This window comes from Xiphophorus maculatus, chromosome 22 (assembly GCF_002775205.1).
Source record: "Xiphophorus maculatus strain JP 163 A chromosome 22, X_maculatus-5.0-male, whole genome shotgun sequence".
Classification (NCBI taxonomy): domain Eukaryota; kingdom Metazoa; phylum Chordata; class Actinopteri; order Cyprinodontiformes; family Poeciliidae; genus Xiphophorus; species Xiphophorus maculatus.
In genome coordinates, this window is record NC_036464.1 from 28,366,693 (window position 1) to 28,386,495 (window position 19,803).

Here is a 19,803-nt window from a genome sequence, read left to right on the forward strand (position 1 = left end):
ATGATAAGTGACTGATTTACAATTATATGTTAAGCATAATTTACGTGATGATTATTATTAATTGAATTTAACATGATTGTATCTAATTACAAAAGCTTAAGTGAAACATATTTACATAAATGTGAGGCATGATTTATTTGGATAGAGGAAGTATTTTATTTTGAAGAATGCTTAACAGGATCTGGCTCTGTATTTTGTCACTGTCTTGCTTCTGTTGATTTTGGTTGCTAGGTAACAAACAGCTGTCACCATTTTCTTATTAAAAAATTAACAGAAATGTTCAGGAAAAGACATCCAAGCTTCCATCTTGACTGAAGAATTTTTCAATCCATAACAGCTGTACCCACTGATATGGATATTCAAAAAAAAAAAAAAACAGATTTTCGTTTAATAAACAGGAAAATAAAATATGGATTTTTAAAAATAGTTTTCAAAGTGAAGATTTTTAACATATCCATTTTGGGATGTATGTGCATAGGCTGTATAAACAAGAGATTTTTCTTTTTCATTAAACTGATGCTGTAGAGCCCCATTCTGCTAACTCCAGCTTTTTATGCTAAGAAATCACAACAGTTGAGAAGTTATTGGTTCTTCTAAAACCCGTCATACTTTGTCCCAAGTCTGTTTCAAGTGAAAATATAATCTGAAGAAATTGCTAACTGAGAAGAAAGCGGAAACGGTATTAAAGATTTTGTCAAACTATAGGCACCTGGACATCTGAATTATTGTGCCAGTTTTGGTCAATTCTAGTATTTACTGAAGTTATCTGTGTCCAACACTGAAATTTGTGTGATGATCAGAAACATTTAAGCCGGTGTTTGCAAGGGAAACACACTTTTTAGAAAGGTAAATTTTAGAGAAGTAAAAATGTGTATTTAGCACCAAAGTCAGCATGGTGTCAGAAAGCTGTGCTTCTTTCTCTCACCATGTTCTGGTGGCAACGCTGTAGCGGTACATGTGGTCCACAAGGCCGTATTTATTGTGGCTCAGCGCCATGTATCCCCCATGGACATACACACAGCCACCGGCCTGGTCATACACGCTGCTGTGGCCGTAACCTCCCTGAACCATGGCACCTCCGACAGACACAACCTGCCACAAGTTCGACCCTGAAACACAAAAACAGGAGACGACGGATGAAGCTGATTAATGAAGAACACACACATACTCCAACCTGCAGGCCGAAGCTGATTACTTAGAACAGTGTTTCCCAACCCTGGTCCTCGAGGCACATTGTCCTACATGTTTTAGAGGTTTCCCTGTTTTAATGTGCCTGATTCAACTGATTGTAGTTCAACAAACACCTGTTAATCAGTCATCAATTGAAATCAGCTGGACTGAAGCAAGGAAATACCTAAAACATTTAGGACAATGTGCCTTGAGGACCAGACTTAGAACACTGACTTAGAAGGTTTGTGTCACAATGAAAAGAAAAAAAACAGAATCAATTTTAATTTTAGAGGTGACACTAAAAAGTAAAAAGTGAAAAATATGGACACAAAATGAGCAAAACTCTGAGATAAGCCAAATGGTTTAGAGTTAGATGGTAGGGCAATAGATCAATGGATTACATGGTGAATAATTCATGGACACAGAGAATAAGTACAACATGCTGTCGTCAAGAAATCCGACACCCCAAATAAAATTAGAACTGTGGAACCAAATTAAAAAAACCTAGAATTTCAATCTGCATCTAAACACTTACAGCTCCAATAATAAGAATAATTATCTGTAGGCTACATGGTGTATCTGTAGGCTACACGGTGTACCCGTGGAACTATGGGGGAAGGTTTTAAATCAAAACCTCTTGCCTTAGGTGTTTGTTATGGCCCTGGCTTGTAGAGGTAGTGTAGACTTTTTGTTTATGCAGATTCAGGTGTGGGAGCACACTGCTGATTGTCTGATGTAGGCCAAAGAGCAGCAACCCCATTGGACCAGCAGAAGGTCACCAAGCCAATCAGACAATGATGGGACCCAACTGCACACTATAAAAGGCTTCTAGATTTGTTTCTTCAGGGGGTCAGATTTAGGAATAGGCTCTGCACAGCTGACCCCCACTTTGTTTGCAGAAAACTAACACATAGCATTCACTAACATCATGTAGGGCTGTAGCTAAACACTAATCTTACGATACAATACATTACATGATATTCTCACGATATGATAAATATCATGATATTTAGCAAACGATACGATTGAAATGTTAATTGTGTGGCTTTGTGTATTCGGTTATTCAGAAAATGAACTTTTTTGTCTTATTCACTTATATTAGATAATGTAATTTATCTATTTCATTATTTAATTAATTGTAACTGGTTGATTCATTATATGTGACTTTTAATGTACATGTGCAACTGGGTATAAAATGTCATGTGTGATAGCTGTCATTTAATTCATGTGGATTTGACAAAAATTTAATAGCAGGATTTAATGTATCAATACTTGCAGATGAAAAATCGATACTTTCTGAGGAAAACAATTATTGTAGAATCAATCAAATTATATAGCCCTAACATCATGCTTGGGCAGGATTTTATTCAGTGGGAAAGACTTAACACTAGCTGTTTTTCCATTGACAAATTGTGCAAATTGTGTGATTTATGAAAATAAATTTGCTATATAAAAACACAGCAATTTTGGGAAAAGATAATAACGTTTTTCAATAGAAATGTCTGCGCTAGGATGAGGAGGTTTTTCAGTTGTACCAAAATTGGTGTGTTTCGCAAAATTAAAATGGAAAATTTCTTTTTGCATCACACGAGTCACCCTAGCCTGGTTTTTACTAGCCCATTGTTCTATGCTTCGTCTTGTCTACTGAGAAACGATTTCTTGCTGGAGATGTAGACTCTGTTGAAGTTAAATTTTACCCAGTTGCTAACATTTGGCCATGACCAAAGAAATTGCCTAGGCTGTACACAACAGAAAACTCCCATCATTGTCCTCCACTGTGAAGAGAGAAGTGCCGAGCCGAAGGGCATCTTTACTTAAAATGTTTTAATCATTCCTCTTGCTCCAAATTTAATTGGTCAGTATTCGGAAACGTGCCTTGAACGACTGTTTTTTTTAACCAATGCTAAACTACTGGCAGAACACATCTCTAAAACAACCAGAAAATCAACAATATCATTCACAACTTGTCCTTCTTTTTTCTGATTGGCCCTGTGGAAATTCTACCAGAGGATGGGAGAATGGGAGAAAACCCAGACTGAGGCCTCAACGGAAATGAGAATCAAAAGGAACTTTCTGAGAAATAGGTGTTGTATAGTCGATTAATTCAAAGACGAAAAAGAGTCAGATGGATTATTCAGATGAACTTTAGTGAAAAAAAAGGGATGAACGAATCGTACAGAGTGTAGGCATTCAGCTAACATAGCTCTTTTCTCGGAAAACCAACGGTCCTAAGTTCACTTCTTCCTCTAACCTCAAGTTCTTCTTCTACTAGTTCTAAATCCTGCTTAAACCCAAAACAAATTCTCAACATAGGTGTCCAGGCTACAGTCGTGGCAGTTAGTGTGCAGCAGCTTATTTGTAGGCACTGGCATTCTTGTACAATGAGCAGCTGGTTCCACTAGAGGCCTCACTGCATCACGAAGTTAATCAAAGTGGAGTTTCATCCAAAAGTGAAATCGCTGACTGTAATTTCCCCAAAACATAACTGTTCCCAAGTATAACAGGATTTGTTATTCCAACGCCTGAATAAGATGCCAACGTCTCCCTTGATGGCTGATAAATGAGAGTTAATGCCGTGGCTGAAACACAATACACGTTTATATCGGTCACCCCCATAAATTTTAATGACTTATTACATTAACAAACTTGTTCACATACAACTTTAATTGCATTTCGTATTTCATGAAAATACTACAATAGCAAAATAGTGGGGGGCTTTTTACATTAACGGGAATATTGAAAAAGATTTGTACACATTTGTAATGGAGACGCAACTAGTGGGGTGGAGATTCAGCTTCCAGCAGGACAACAGCAGAGATATAATGGAATGGTTCATATCAAATGTATTACAATAGCCCAGTCAAAGTGCAGACATAAATCCAACCAATGATGTATGCAAGACTTGAAAACTGATGTTCAGAGATGCCTTCTGTTCCACCTGAACTTGTGCTGCAACAAAAAATTTAGTCTTCACATGTCCAAAGATTTTAGAGACATACACCAAATCTCTTGCAGCTGTAACTACAGCAAAGGTGATTCTATGATTTATTGCAAGGGGGGTGCTGGGGGGAAGGTGCAAAAGATGAAGAAAATGTAAAAAGAGCAAGAGAGAACAGGTGAAAAATTGACCACAGAGAACAGATGCTGAGGAAGTAGAAGGTCAACTTCCATCTCATCTCTGGCAGCTAATTGGTGTAAACCGGCTTCTCGTTGTGGTCATTAAATCCTGCTACCTTGTATTTTACACTCCATCTCTACTCCCCCTTGTTCTCCTGCAGGTTGACTCTTCATCACTCCCTCTGAGGTCTAATGATGTTCCATACGGACTACGACAATGTCGGAGAAAGAGAAGGGCAGCCAGTGACAGATGTAGGAGCACATGAAAGTGAATAGGAATAGGAATAGAGGAGAAAACGGGAAGGTGGGGGAGAGGAGGAAGACAGTGGATTCATTAGTCACTTTCCTCTCTCTGGGTACCACCTCCTCTTATTGACCACTTTCACTGTGCATCATTGTGTGAGTCATTGTTTGTCGGGGTGTGTTTGCATGTGTGTACTTGTATATCCTGCATATAGAGCACCACATTCACAATGTTCACCAACAAGGGTAAATAATTTGTAGAAAATAAGGACATTTTCCCTGTCCTAACTTTTTTGTAGCTCTGTTGTAGAAGTTAAGTTTAGAGGTAAGAAGTGAGTTAAGTTTTGGTTAAGGTTAGGATTAGACTACTAATGGTTGGGCATGAATACACTAAAATAAAGTCTCCCATTTGTATAGAAGTAAAAAGTTTTCTGTGTTTTGAGAAGAGAGCATTTGTGTTTTCTTCTAATTTCAGCTGCTTGATGTCAATGCCGCAACACTGCCATCTACTGCCTCAGATATGACAAACAACTCAGTTTAGCTGATGCTTTATCAGAGATAAATAAAAAGAACTGTGCTGGGGATGGTTGTTGCACACAACAATATTTAGTTGGTTTAATATGTAGTTTAACAGATATTCTCGTACAGTACTAATTCTCTTATGTATGTGTATGTGTGGAGTTGATGCACAAGATAAGTCCCCTTATTCCCCAAGAAGCAACAAAAGCAAATGAGAGACGGGTGATTTCCCCTGATTTAAGTATTCTGATGACATGTATGTTTGTTTAGTCAATTGTTCATTACTGAACAATTGAAATAAGAAGTAAGAAGGATGCCAAAGGGCCAGGATAGAAAAAAGAAAAAGTATGAAAGTGAAAATAAGAAATGCTAAAACAAGAGGTTCAGAAGATACAAACATAAACATCAACAGCTGAATATAAGCATTCCTCAGTAATTTGTCAATAACCAAACTGTTCCACAAGGGGAAAAACTTGAACAACTACAACTCAAACGTAAAAATGCTATGCTAAGATGGTATTACAAAAGGCTATTTACAATGGAGATGAAGGAAAAGAAAACAATACCAGATTCAACAGGTGCACCTTGAATTGCCTTGTTGCTTAAATGTGTTATTAGAATAATACCTCAAATTTTTATAGCACTGTTTTGGAAACTCACAGACAATCATAAAGCCTACAAATAAAATTGACTTACTGATGTTGTACTCCTGAACTTTGTTGATGTAGCTGTAGATGGACGAGTAGCCAAAGAACACCAGCATCACCGGGTCGCCGTTGGGCAGGATCACCACGTGAGCCGTGTGGCCCTCCAGGGCGTAAAGAGGTGCTGAAGCTGGTTTCAGTGGCAACCAGCTACGAGTGGTGACATTGAACAACCACAACTCGTCTGTGATGTTAGCAGGGCCTGTCTCCAACTTTCCACCGAACATATAAATACAATCCTAAGACAAGAGAAGAAAATATTCTTAGCTGTCAGGTGTGTTGTTGATGGAACATTACATTTCTTGTTGAGAATATGCTACATATGCATATGTAGCATGTGTAGAATAATAACCTCATATGCAATAAGAGGTTATTTTGGATGATTTTCAGTTTTCCATAGTTTCTCTACTAATAGGTCTAAAAAGCATAAAAGGTTTGATAATTCACATGCTAAAAATTACGTAAAAGTTTCTCTAAAATGTGTTTTGTACTGTATATCTAAATTTAATTTAAAACAATGGCATACTTTCTGGCATTGGGAAGCTTGTAATTGCATCTCCTGATGCATTTTAGTCACCGTCACCAAAAACATTTTTACCTAGACCCCAAAGTCTACCCTGTACTTAAATGGTATAAGACTCATCATGCTCTAAGTTTGTAAAGCAGGAGATCAAGTTTTCCAGGAAGCTTTATTTGAACATCATCAGCTGGAATCGACATGATAGAATGATAGAGTGCTAATGCTAGACACTTCATCAAACTGCTCTGTTCAATCAGGAGTTTATTGAAACCTGTAATTGTAAGTACCAAGTCAGATGTGATATTAGAAAACTAAACACTGTCCTTCATTATCTCCCTCTAGGGAAAGGATCAGAGAAATTGTGTCATCCAGAACTGTACTGGGAATGAGCTACAATCACATTACTAATACAGACCATGTTATACTGATGAAATGTTATCTGTTATTTTATTGGACAGTAAAAACACTGAATGGCATAGATTCAAAGAGGTTTCGAACTATAACACAATATGCATACACTCTTATTTTACTCTTATTTATTTATTTAAAATAAAATACAGATTTATTTTCTTACGAGGCCAAAATTAATACTAAATGAAATTGGGCCAAGACCAAAAAACTAAACCTTTATATAAATAGATGTCTGCCATTTCAAAAGCAGTCCTGTTTTCTTAAATACACTTACAACAAAAAGTAACAAACTGTGTTTTTGGTCGATATTTTTTGTTTGAATTATTCTGTACAGTCGGAAAACCACTTTATTCCTTTTTAATTGTTGCCACATATGTAAAAGAAAGTGCATTTATGGTCTTAAGCAGCAGAGTTTGCTAAACTTTAATTAGTTGCAAAACTTGCCAAATCCTCTCTATGGATGCCATGCAGACTGTTGTTAATGTAAATTACTAGACTGGATGATAAAAGCCTGAAAAACTAAGATATGAGGGCAGATTAACAATTTATCAGTGTATCAAACAGAGGCCTCAATGGTGGAGAAGAACAAAGTCAGAACAGCCTGCCGACTATTCTTCATCCTGAGCCATGCTCCTTTATCAAGTCTTACTACAACTTGTAAATGTCTAGTTTGGTTCTAGCTCAGTTAGATGTGTTTCCATTGGCAGTGTGTTCCTCACTAAAAGAGAGGGCCATGAGCCTTGGTCGATGCTCCGATGATGTCATTTTGCAAATCTACCTTGGACAGCCGGTTTCTCTAAAATCTCTCATCTATTTGTTCATCACAGGTTGCACCAATCAGTTGACGCTGCATGCGCACAACTGACAAAAAGATTTGGATCTTAAGGTTTGACCATGGAATTATTGATTTGACAACTTCTACAGCATTATCGTGGCGTCCATGGGCCAATAAATGAATGAAGCCTGCCGCCAATCAAATCACTTGAACGCAATATCCGGCTAGGGATATTGGTTCAAAAAAATGGAGGGGAATGTGCAATTGGAGACGTATCTGAGTGGAGCTTACTGGGGAAGAACTGGTTAAAGCCACGCCTGAGGAGAAGGCGTACTGGTCATCAGTTTGGTCACACATTACTGTGGGATGGCGTTCCATTTTTCATCCAGTATTTAATTAAGCAGGGAAGAGAAAATTAACAAGTCTCCCTTCTGGATGAGAGTTAGTCATAAGCAGTATTATTGTGGCAGAAGCAAAGAATCGACCCAACATCACTTTTTTATCTTTCTGTGCTAAGTACAGTTATTGACATAGACGTTTGTAGATATTTAAGATGATAAGACGATTATTGTAGTGAAGACCATCCTGTGTTTAACAGATGCTGCATAAAGGGATGTCATACAATTTATTACTTTGCACTATAATTTATACTGCAACCATACAGTGTCTAGTTAAATCAGGAAAAAAGTTTAATAATGTCAGAAACATTATTTTAAACAGAATGTAAAACCTGTCTCGGTTGTCCAACAATGTAATTTAACACTTGTCAGAGTTGTATCATTGAAAATTATTCAACGATTTGTGTGTGTTTTACCTGGTAGATAGCCAGAGAGTGTCCATATCTGTAGAGGGGTCCATTGCTGGCGGGGACCACGTCCCACGCGCTGGTGTCCGGGTTGTAGCTGTGCAGACAGAGAGAGAAACTTCAGCCATGAAAGTCACTTTCAGTAAAACAGACCTTTACTTCAGTCAGTGGCGCTTACTTGAGCATCATGTGGTAGTTAGAGTAGTTGAAGGAGTAGCCTCCCACCACCCACATCAACCCAGAATGCACCAGGGCTCGGTGGGAGGCCCGGCCCAGGGACTGAGTCGACGGTTTGATGCTGGGCAGCATCCAGAAGGCCCCCATGGAGGGGACAGAGATGGTGCAGTCAGGACCTGACGCACAGAGAGAAGAACACATTTTATTTACAAAACAATCTACAGCGCTAGAAACATAATCTCTACAAAACTAGCTATGAAATATCACTCTTACTGGATGCTAAGGATTTGTTTTTTATTTAAAACTATATCAGAGTAAAAAGGCATGTACAAAGTATTAAGTCTGCAGCTAACAGTTATTTTAGTAATCGATCATTCTATAGATTATTCTGATGATTAATCACATTTTTTTTAAATCACAAATTCTGCTGAATTTTCATTTCACCTATACTTATTTTATACAGTATAAGAAATACATGATTGAAGTAAATACTTGAATTTCTTTTAAAAAGAAGAAAAGAAAAACATTTTACTGCACAAAATGCAATAACAAGTTACTTTCAAGAAAGTATACCAGTTTTAGCTGGTGAAGTAAAACCTGCTCCTTGAGGAGTTTTGGGTAGAACATATTTACATAATATGTTAATACATATTTTGCATTTTTTATTTTAAATGCGAACTATGATGTTGTTGATTATTTCAACAATCGATTAATCACGATAAATTGTTTCAGCCCTAAGTGTATTTTTTTTATTGTAATGTTTCTGTTTCAAGAAGTTAAATTTGATGGTTTTTCTATCTACATACAAAATTCACATCAGGTATGGAACTGAGCAAAATCATTAGACTTTCTGTAATTTCATGATGCTTTGCTTCCAGGGACTCAGACCTGAAACTTAAAATAATTTGATCAGTAGTTTCTGAGGTCTTTTAACAAGTTTTTTGAGTGGGGTTGACTTGTGAATCTCTAGATTGTTCACTTATTGTCCTGTGAAATAAAAGTAAGAAAGTGTCAGGTGCAGGTTATCTTCTGCTGAACTCAGAAGGAAAAACAGAATGGAAAAGGTGAGGGGAAAAAACAAAATATTTTCAATTGTGTACCTATTACTTACCAATCCTATCATAAACATTCATAAAAAATCAAAGTTTAAGCAAGTGGTAGTTTTTGCAAAATGGGTTTATGCCCAGGATGGCATAAAAAAAAGAGGGCACCACCAGAAAAAAAAAAAAGAAAAGAGTTAGCTACCAAGCATTCATAGAATGGGTTTTTATGCCCATTTGCATCATCTAATTCATTTCATACCAGGTAAAATCATAAACTTTCCATTTTTCTTACAATTGTTATCTGTTTTAAACTATTGTTTTTTTAAACCACTAAATTATTTAGATATTGTTGAGGAAAAATGATTATTTTTAGTGCTTAATACAGTTAATCTTACGGCATGTGTAAAAGGTATATTGAACACTCTTATTTTGAACAAATTTCTTAATTTTGAACAGGTTTGTGTTAAGGATTTAAAATTAAACCAGATGGGCAAGCATTCAGACCCAGGAACCAAATGCAGATCTCTCAATGGGGCCTACTGCTGTGTTGCCAGAGCACAGGAGGCCGTAAAATTAGCATCTCCCCCAAGGCACTATCATTTGGGCCTGGGAGAGAGAAATCTGTTTTGTTCACAGAAGATCAAAAGCCTTCTAGAAACCAACATCTGGGATGGTGTAAAACTGAATACAACATAGAAGGTTGAAACCACTAACATTTAATTTCTAAGACATTTTTCTAAGTATTAATACCATGTTTATTGAAGATTGTATTATCTCATTTTAAAACTACTAATCTAGTAAATGATGAATGTATTTGAAAATTGTACTATCTTTGATTATATCAGAATCAAATGGAAAATTGTTTGAATGAAAATGTTTTGTTTAGTATTAGAAAATTGCTCAGGAATTATACCTCATTTTGTTCGGTTGATTTTATGTGTTATTTTTGGCAGGACTCAATCTTTTGAGGTGCTGACTGTAGAGGAGTAAAACTGGGGTTTGTAAAGATAACCTTTCCTTGAACCAAAATTACTGGATTTAAGTTTCTTCTGAGAATTTATGTAACATGAGATAACGGGAGAGACTTCGGATTTCACAGGTATCTGTGAAATCTTATCTCATGTTTCTCTGTACCCAAAATGACCGTAGAACCACAGGGGGTCAGGACGCAGCTGTTGGCTCTTTTGTTTTACCAGGGAGCAAATGGCCTTTGATCTTTGCCGTAAAATTAGGGGGAGTTTCTAAGTTTCTCTGAGTGTCCAAGGTAGCTTCCAGTTGGCCAACTAGAGGTACGCCTTAATTGAATATATTAAAAAGCAAAGACACACCTTCAGTATAAGACTTCGTGTACAGGAGTAAAAATTCAGAGAGCTGCCACTATTTTTGCTTTTTTGCATCAGCTCTCTCCAAAGACGCGTCTTTGTTTTGTTTTTTTTTGTTTGTCTTTGTCTTGTCTGTCTTTGTCTGTATAAGGTAAAGAATGCATATCTCTGTTCCTCTGTAGCTTTGTTGTTGATTCATACGTTGCTTTGTATGGGATTAAACTCTGTGATTCTGTGACGTCAACACGCATTGTTGTTTCCTTGTGGCTGCACGTCGCCCGCTGAGAGGACCCGGAAGTTTAAGGAAGAGAGAGCCAAACGTTTTGCCCAAAGTTAATTTATAAATTATTCTTCCTTAATAATATCTAGCATTCAAACCTCTGAGCTTACAATAATTATTAGAAGTGCCTCGGAACAGAGCAGCTGGACTTATACCGAGTGTAAACTGCACACAGGTGGAGTCAATTTTCTCCAATTGCCCCAAGATGGAGATTATAGAGGGTGGAATAGAAACACATGTTTTCCCTTCCCCTTCACAATTATCTACTCCTTTATCTTGGTCTGTCACATCCAATAATAACACACTGACATCTGTGGTTGTATTGTAGCCACAGGTGAAATCTGTTAAAGAACCATAAATACTTTCACAATACGCTGCAGACCAGACAAGAAGCAATCACTTTGTTTAGCTCAAAATTGTCACAAATTTCCATTTCATTCAGGTTTTTCTTCTTTTTTGTGTTTCATAGATGCGGTTTACATTCACTCATCCTTGCACATAAAAACTGTTTCTGACTAATGTTCACAATAATAAAAATAACATGAATTACGATGTATTTTACAAAGACAGCTGAATAAACATTTGTTCTGTTTTCACTTTGATTTAGAATAAATATCTTAACTTTAACAAATTACATTTAAATTTTTTTTTTTTTGCATTTTATGAAATATATTTATTCTTCCTGCATTTATGATATTAGCCCAGGAGAGGGCAATGCACCATCACTGAATGGAACAAGTGTTTTAGACATGCTATGTTAAATTAAATAAATTTCATCTGATTGAGATGAGAATTTAGATGAAGAAAAACAAACTACGTAGAATTTAATAAATTCTTGAATTCTGATTGAATCACTCAGTTATCTGTGGTTGATGGATGATTTTGAAAAATATAATTTCCCTCTAAAATTGGATAAGGTTTAGCAGATAGCTACATGGAAACCCCAAAGAATAATAAGTATACTTTCAAATTGAGACAGTTTATCCCTTTAAAAGGTTTAAATGCTCCTATGTGTTACCAAGAACTAAAACAGCAATCCAACTTTAAACATTTTCCATAAAAATAATGTTTAAGATGATAATGTGCAGAAACTAAGCAGTAATGTTGTTGTGTTGGTAAACCTCCTCCCAGATTTTCCACATTAACGACGATCTGAATAAGCAATCTGAATAAATCACCTCTGTGCATGGCATTATGGGAAATGTGGTCTTTGTTCTGACAATAAAAACAAATAGATGTGTATTGATCTGAGGCGTTGCACCTTGCCAGCTGTCGTTGCAGACGCAGAGCTTTTCTCCGGTCAGGTCGCAGTAGCCGTGGTCCGGGCTGCCACAGTCATCCCTGCAGTAGGGAACGGCGCAGGCCTCGCCTTTCCAGTACTCGTCACATTCGCAATACACGCGGCCCGCCACTGAATTCCCCGCGATGCAACGGCCGTGGCCCGAACAGTTGTTGGGACAGGAGTTTATCCTGAGGAAGCCAGACAGGAACCAAATTCAGAACTATGCAGTGATGCTAATTCATGAAATAAAAACCCTGAGATATTGTGGATGTGGTGTAATAATGTTCAATATCAAGCAGTTCCAAAGGCATCACAATAAAAGTTTATTTAAATCCTCTAATCAGCTTCCTTTTGCAAACTAACAGCTTTGCTTCTTTGGTTCTTTTTCTGTCATACCTGAATGTTTAATCAAATACATGTTCATTATCTGAAACATTATTATGAAAAACGAATGTTTTGAAATGGGTTGAATGAATATGAAATGGGTTTTTTTTGTAGAATGCAAATACAAAGAATTATGGGAAAGAATAATATGTTTTTATTCAGGATCGGTAAGTGTAGCTTGAGCACTGAAACTCATTTTCATTTTAGTTTTACATTGAAAGAGCTTTTTTGAAGACCGCAGTACTTACATACTGAAAAATACAACTTGACCAAACTTACGGTGCAGCTCAGCACCCTTTCATGCATGAATTATGATCCTTTGTGTCAGGATTTTTTTCCCATTTTTTTTTTCTTAAGGCATAAAAAACGTAGGAAAAAAATGTTGTAAAGAAATATATATATATTTGTATTTTTTTTAGATGATCAATTGTAATTTTCTCCAAATACAAAGTTGTTATTTGAAAAATATACTGCTCAAAAAAAATAAAGGGAACACTTTGAGTGTGAAACACCTGTTTAAATGTTCCCTTTATTTTTTTGAGCAGTGTACATCAGTAGTATTGTTCTTTAGGGGTTATCTCACCAATAATATTGTGACGTCACAATATTTTTTTACCTGCAAGAGTCATCTACAGTAGAAGGAGGGACAGCGTCGGTTGGCAAGCTTTTTTTTCTTTCGGCCATATTGAATTTAACAAAGATAATTTCTTGCATTTGCAGCTGATGGCTAGTAGTTGATACTGTATTTCATGATGCATTAGTGTCCACTTCAGTGGTCTGTGTGCATTAATAACATAAAAATCCACGAGAAGCACAAGAAAATGGCTTTTAAATAGCTGTCCACTGTAGTGACCACTATGTGTGAAAGGGTTAATTAGATCAGGCTAACAAAAATCAAGAAACTATGACTCATTGATGGCAGAAATCAGTTGTATCTTTGGGTAAAAGTGTTTGCCAATACAAATGTATTTGTTGCTTCTGCTAGTGCTAAAACCTCTAACCAAAGTTGACCAGAGTTTAGACATCTTCAGCTGAGTTCCCATTGACCATATAAATAAGCAATTTAACATTTCGAAAATAAATTTGCATAACAGAATTTCAAAAAAGCTTATTTGATAAAAGGTTTCAGCACTAGATTGAAGTGGTTTTTCTGTCATATCGGAATTAGTGTACACTGCTCAGAAAAATAAAGGGAACACTTAAACAACACAATATAACTCCAAGTAAATCAAACTTCTGTGAAATCAAACTGTCCACTTAGGAAGCAACACTGATTGACAATCAATTTCCCCTGCTGTTGTGCAAATGGAATAGACAACAGGTGGAAATTATTGGCAATTAGCAAGACACACTCAATAAAGGAGTGGTTCTGCAGTTGGGACCACAGACCACTTCTCAGTACCTATGCTGTCTGGCTGATGTTTTGGTCAGTTTTGAATGTTGGTGGTGCTTTCACACTCGTGGTAGCATGAGACGGACTCCACAACCCACACAAGTGGCTCAGGTAGTGCAGCTCATCCAGGATGGCACATCAATGCGAGCTGTGGCAAGAAGGTTTGCTGTGTCTGTCAGCGTAGTGTCCAGAGGCTGGAGGCGCTACCAGGAGACAGGCCAGTACACCAGGAGACGTGGAGGAGGCCGTAGGAGGGCAACAACCCAGCAGCAGGACCGCTACCTCTGCCTTTGTGCAAGAAGGAACAGGAGGAGCACTGCCAGAGCCCTGCAAAATGACCTCCAGCAGGCCACAAATGTGCATGTGTCTGCACAAACGGTTAGAAACCGACTCCATGAGGATGGTATGAGGGCCCGACGTCCACAGATGGGGGTTGTGCTCACAGCCCAACACCGTGCAGGACGCTTGGCATTTGCCAGAGAACACCAGGATTGGCAAATTCGCCACTGGCGCCTTGTGCTCTTCACAGATGAAAGCAGGTTCACACTGAGCACATGTGACAGACGTGACAGAGTCTGGGGACGCCGTGGAGAGCGGTCTGCTGCCTGCAACATCCTTCAGCATGACCGGTTTGGCAGTGGGTCAGTAATAGTGTGGGGTGGCATTTCTTTGGAGGGCCACACAGCCCTCCATGTGCTCACCAGAGGTAGCCTGACTGCCATTAGGTACCGAGATGAGATCCTCAGACCCCTTGTGAGACCATCTGCTGGTGCGGTTGGCCCTGGGTTCCTCCTAATGCAGGACAATGCTAGACCTCATGTGGCTGGAGTGTGTCAGCAGTTCCTGCAAGATGAAGGCATTGAAGCTATGGACTGGCCAGCCCGTTCCCCAGACCTGAATCCGATTGAGCACATCTGGGACATCATGTCTCGCTCCATCCACCAACGTCACGTTGCACCACAGACTGTCCAGGAGTTGGCGGATGCTTTAGTCAAGGTCTGGGAGGAGATCCCTCAGGAGACCATCCGCCACCTCATCAGGAGCATGCCCAGGCGTTGTAGGGAGGTCATAAAGGCACGTGGAGGCCACACACAATACTGAGCCTCATTTTGACTTGTTTTAAGGACATTACATTAAAGTTGGATCAGCGTGTAGTGTTACTTCACTTTAATTTTGTGTGTGGCTCCAAATCCAGGCCTCCATTGGTTAATAAATTTGACTTCCATTGATGATTTTTGTGTGATTTTGTTGTCAGCACATTCAACTTTGTACAGAACAAAGTATTCAATGAGAATATTTCTTTCATTCAGATCTAGGATGTGTTATTTGAGTGTTCCCAAATCAGGGGTTTTCCCGACTGGGCGCTTTAATGACACCTGTTGAATGTGACAGGCAGCCAATCAGAAAGCGTGGATTCTCCTCCGAGCTTTCTGAGGGGAAATTATGGAGGGGAATCCCAAACAGCTGACACGGCGCAACCGAAGTCCAGGGACATTGGAGATGATACATGGAAACATGTATCATCTCCAATGATACATGTTCATGCATGTTGAACATGTATTCAACATGCAAAGAATATAGAAATGAGAAGAGGAGGAGTTGGAGCGAAATTGCTACTGCAGATGATAAACCCGGTAACTTTTCAGCTGTTCTTCCTAAACGTGACGTAAATAGGTTATAATGATTTTCATTAGGTCAGGACTTTACGCTGACATTAGCCACATGCATTGCAGGTAGATTGTAGTAAAGCATTGATTAATGCCTGGTTTAAAATTAGTTCACTGGACTTGTAGCCATTATTTTGTGCCCATTGTTGGACACCACACCACACCATTGTTGGATCAAACCTGATCGAACTGTTATATCTAGGATTTATGTCGACTAAAGTGTGGTCTCTCAGGTTTTGAAAATGGGCCGACAATCGGCCGACAGCTCTAAGATCTTGTCGTGTGCGCTGGGCTTTACACTAAGGAAAAAAATTTCTGAAGAAATTTAGCCGGGGCCTGCCAAGGCGTGCCCGTCGGTTTGGGCCCGGCGTTGTCATGCTACAAATTAGCATCGATGCTAAAGAACGCTGCAACGTAATCAATGGTATGTGGAGAATCACAAGAACGTTAAGTAAGGTGGACGTGCACCATTCAGTATGATTTAAAATTTTCTCAAGGCTTTTATTTTGGAAGTTTTGTTAAACTTCATTTCAAAGGGCCAAACTAATCCCATGTGTAATAGTCATTGGGTTAAATCAGTTATATAATGCTGAAAACGCAAGTAGTTGATGTAAAAATATTAAAGGCTTTTATTTTGGAATTTTTGTTAAACTTTTTTTCAAAGGGCCAACCTAATCCCATGAATAACAGTCATTGGATAAAATCAGTTATATAGTGCTCAAAACAGCAATAATGTCATGTAAAAATTCTCAAGGCTTTTATTTTGAAATTTTCAGTATGCTTCATTTCAAAGGGCCAAACTAATACCACGTGTAACAGTGCTTTGGATGAAAAAGTCAAATAAAGCCAAAAAGAGCAATTACGTCATGTAAAATTATTCAAGGCTTTTATTTTGAAATTTTCAGAATGCTTCATTTCAAAGGGCCAAACTAATACCACGTGTAACAGTGCTTTGGATGAAAAAGTCAAATAAAGCCAAAAAGAGCAATTACCTGATGTAAAAATATTCAAGGCTTTTATTTTGAAATTATTATTATGCTCCATTTTAAAGTTCCAAACTAATCCCATGTGTAACAGTGCTTTGGATGAAAAAGTCATATAAAGCCAAAAACAGCAATTACCTGATGTAAAAATATTCAAGGCTTTTATTTTGAAATTATTATTATTCTCCATTTTAAAGTTCCAAAGTAATCCCATGTGTAACAGTGCTTTGGATGAAAACGTCAAATAAAGCCAAAAACAGCAATTACCTGATGTAAAAATATTCAAGGCTTTTATTTTGAAATTATTATTCTCCATTTTAAAGTTCCAAACTAATCCCATGTGTAACATTGCTTTGGATGAAAAAGTCATATACGGCCAAAAAAAGCAATTACCTGATGTAAAAATATTCAAGGCTTTTATTTTGAAATTATTATTATTCTCCATTTTAAAGTTCCAAAGTAATCCCATGTGTAACAGTGCTTTGGATGAAAACGTCAAATAAAGCCAAAAACAGCAATTACCTGATGTAAAACTATTCAAGGCTTTTATTTTGAAATTATTATTATGCTCCATTTTAAAGTTCCAAACTAATCCCATGTGTAACAGTTACTGAGTTAAATCAGTTATATACAGCCCATAGCAGCAGTAGTTCTAAAGGCCAGTTCTCAGTCCTGATCTGTTTCAACTGAGGATAGATAGAACTACAGCGATGCGTATTCGTAGTCCAAATCAGCAGCCAATAGCCTCTTGAGTTCCGTTGCTATGGCAAATAATGGTCTCAGCAGGTGTGAGCTCTGAGCTGTGAGCTCTCAAACACACAAGTGTGTTTGAGCAAACACATTTTACTGAAAAAAAGCATTGGAAACAAATCCTTCTTGTTCGGGAACCGTAATACATATTCGAAAAGCGTTTCGAGCGTATGACAGTTCAATGTGTCTTCTGCGATAGTCCCGAGATTCATATCTGTACCTCACTCAGAGCATTTACAGTGATGAGAGAAAGAAATGTTGTGCCCAGATCTGAACCGAGATCGGCTGTCACTGTAATTTCAGCAAAAATGAGAAAGTTTGGGTCGCTTAGAGGCAAATTGTGGACAAACCGTAACTGGTATCGACGAGCCGTCTTCACTTTCGAAGAGATCACAGACGTATCTACAAAATTAAATTTGAATGGCATTTCTAGGTGAATTTGTGACGACACAGCAAATCCTCAAAAATAGGGTATTTCTAGGATTTTTCCCATCGAGTTATAATGGGGTTTTTTTCGTAGTTTTTTGTGAATTATGTCGCCACGTTAAGCCCAAATCCCACCAGAAGTAATAGCTCCAATGGCGTGAATTTTCTGCACGTTTTGATACCTCATTTGTAGGTGTGCACCCAGCGGTATGAGCCGCATTAACGGTTACGGAAGAAAAATAAAGAACTAGAAAATTCCTGAAGAAATTTAACCGGGGCCTGCCAAAGTGTGCCCGTCGGTTTGGACCCAGCGTTCTGATGCTAGACATTAGCATCAATGCTAAAGAAAGTTGCAATCATATGAGGAGAATCACAAGAATGTTAAGTAAACTGGACTTGCACCATTCAATATGATAAAGTAAGTTTAGCAGCTAAAATTAGCAAAAATGCTAATGTTAGCATCATTGCTGTCACTAGCATGTGGGACATCACTAGGATGTTCTCTATAATGGACTTACTCCATTCAGTATACTAAACATGGCTAATAAGTCAAATAAATAGCTAATAGCTTATTGAAGCTAAAATGCTAATGCTAATGAACTGCCTTGCTGCGCAAGGCAGTTCCCTAACCTGAGAGAAAAAGATAATGCAGAATAATATTATCGCACCGCCTGCGGCGGTGCACTAACCTCAGGGGCATGTTGAGGCTTTTATTTTGAAATTTTTGTTAAGCTTAATTTCAAAGGTCCAAACTAATCCCATGTGTAATAGTCATTGGGTTAAATCAGTTATATAATGCTCAAAACACAAGCAGTTGATGTAAAAATATTCAAGGCTTTTATTTTGAAATTTTCTTTATGCTTCATTTCAAAAGGCCAATCTAATCCCATGTGTATCAGTGCTTTGGATAAAAAAGTCACATAAAGCCAAAAAGAGCAATTACATGATGTAAAAATATTCAAGGCTTTTATTTTGAAATTTTCAGTTTGCTTCATTTTAATGTTCCAAACTAATCCCATGTGTAACGGTGACTGAGTTAAATCAGTTAAATACAGCCCATAGCAGCAAGTAGTTGTAAAGGCCAGTTCAGTCCTCCTCTGTTTCAACTGAGTCTTCCACTATAGTTAGAACTACAGTGATGCGTATTTGTAGTCCTAACCAGCAGCCAATAGCCTCCTGAGTTCCGTTGCTATGGTAAATAATTCTCTCTGCCAACTGTCAGCTGTGAGTGAGACATGCAAGGGGAGACAATTCTCTGTTTGAGCCAGCCAGTTTGAACTAAAAAAAGCATTGGAAACAACACCTTCCCGTTCGGGAACCGTAATACATATTCGAAAAGCGTTTGAAGCGTATGAGAGGGCTATTTGTCGTCTCCGATAGTCCCGCGATTCATATCTCTACGTCACTCACAGTATTAACAGCGATAAGAGAAAGAAATGGTGTGCCCAGATCTGAAATTTTTGAGAAATATATGAAAATACATGGGAGAGAGCCTGAGAGAGCGACAGAAAATCCTGTCGCATGACTTTGCTCTGAAGCACCGTGACAGAAAACCGTAAGCCCTAGAGAAATTTCGAAAACATTTTACCGGAGCAGGCATGCGTATCAATGTCAGGACCGAGTTTGATACCAATCGTGCGATATTTGTGGGCGTGATGGCGATTTCAAAATTATTTTGGGGTCAAAAATTCTCTTCATTTCTCACTCTAAAAAAGCGGCAGTTGGTGTCAGTTATGCTCTGCGTTTTGGCAGTTGGAAAATTGGCTCGTTTTTCGCTTTTTACGTCGCCATCGTAAGTCCAATTCCTTATAAAAATAATAGCTCCAATGCCG

General features: G+C 38.0%; 1 protein-coding gene across 9 annotated transcripts in view; it reads right to left on the reverse strand.

Moving 5' to 3' along the window:
* Window positions 1–19,803, reverse strand: part of LOC102221619 (attractin-like protein 1) — a 361,245-nt gene that overhangs the window by 280,260 nt on the left and 61,182 nt on the right. For all 9 annotated transcript variants that reach the window (XR_002752045.1, XR_002752046.1, XR_002752047.1 and 6 more), the window contains exons 5-9: window positions 12,348–12,556; window positions 8,443–8,617; window positions 8,274–8,361; window positions 5,746–5,992; window positions 926–1,109 (exon numbers count right to left, since the gene is read on the reverse strand). Coding sequence is in view for 6 of the 9 variants with exons in the window: in XM_023327068.1 (XP_023182836.1) it covers window positions 926–1,109; window positions 5,746–5,992; window positions 8,274–8,361; window positions 8,443–8,617; window positions 12,348–12,556 (903 nt within the window). In the remaining 3 variants the exon portion in view is untranslated. The remainder of the gene's footprint in view (window positions 1–925; window positions 1,110–5,745; window positions 5,993–8,273; window positions 8,362–8,442; window positions 8,618–12,347; window positions 12,557–19,803) is intronic.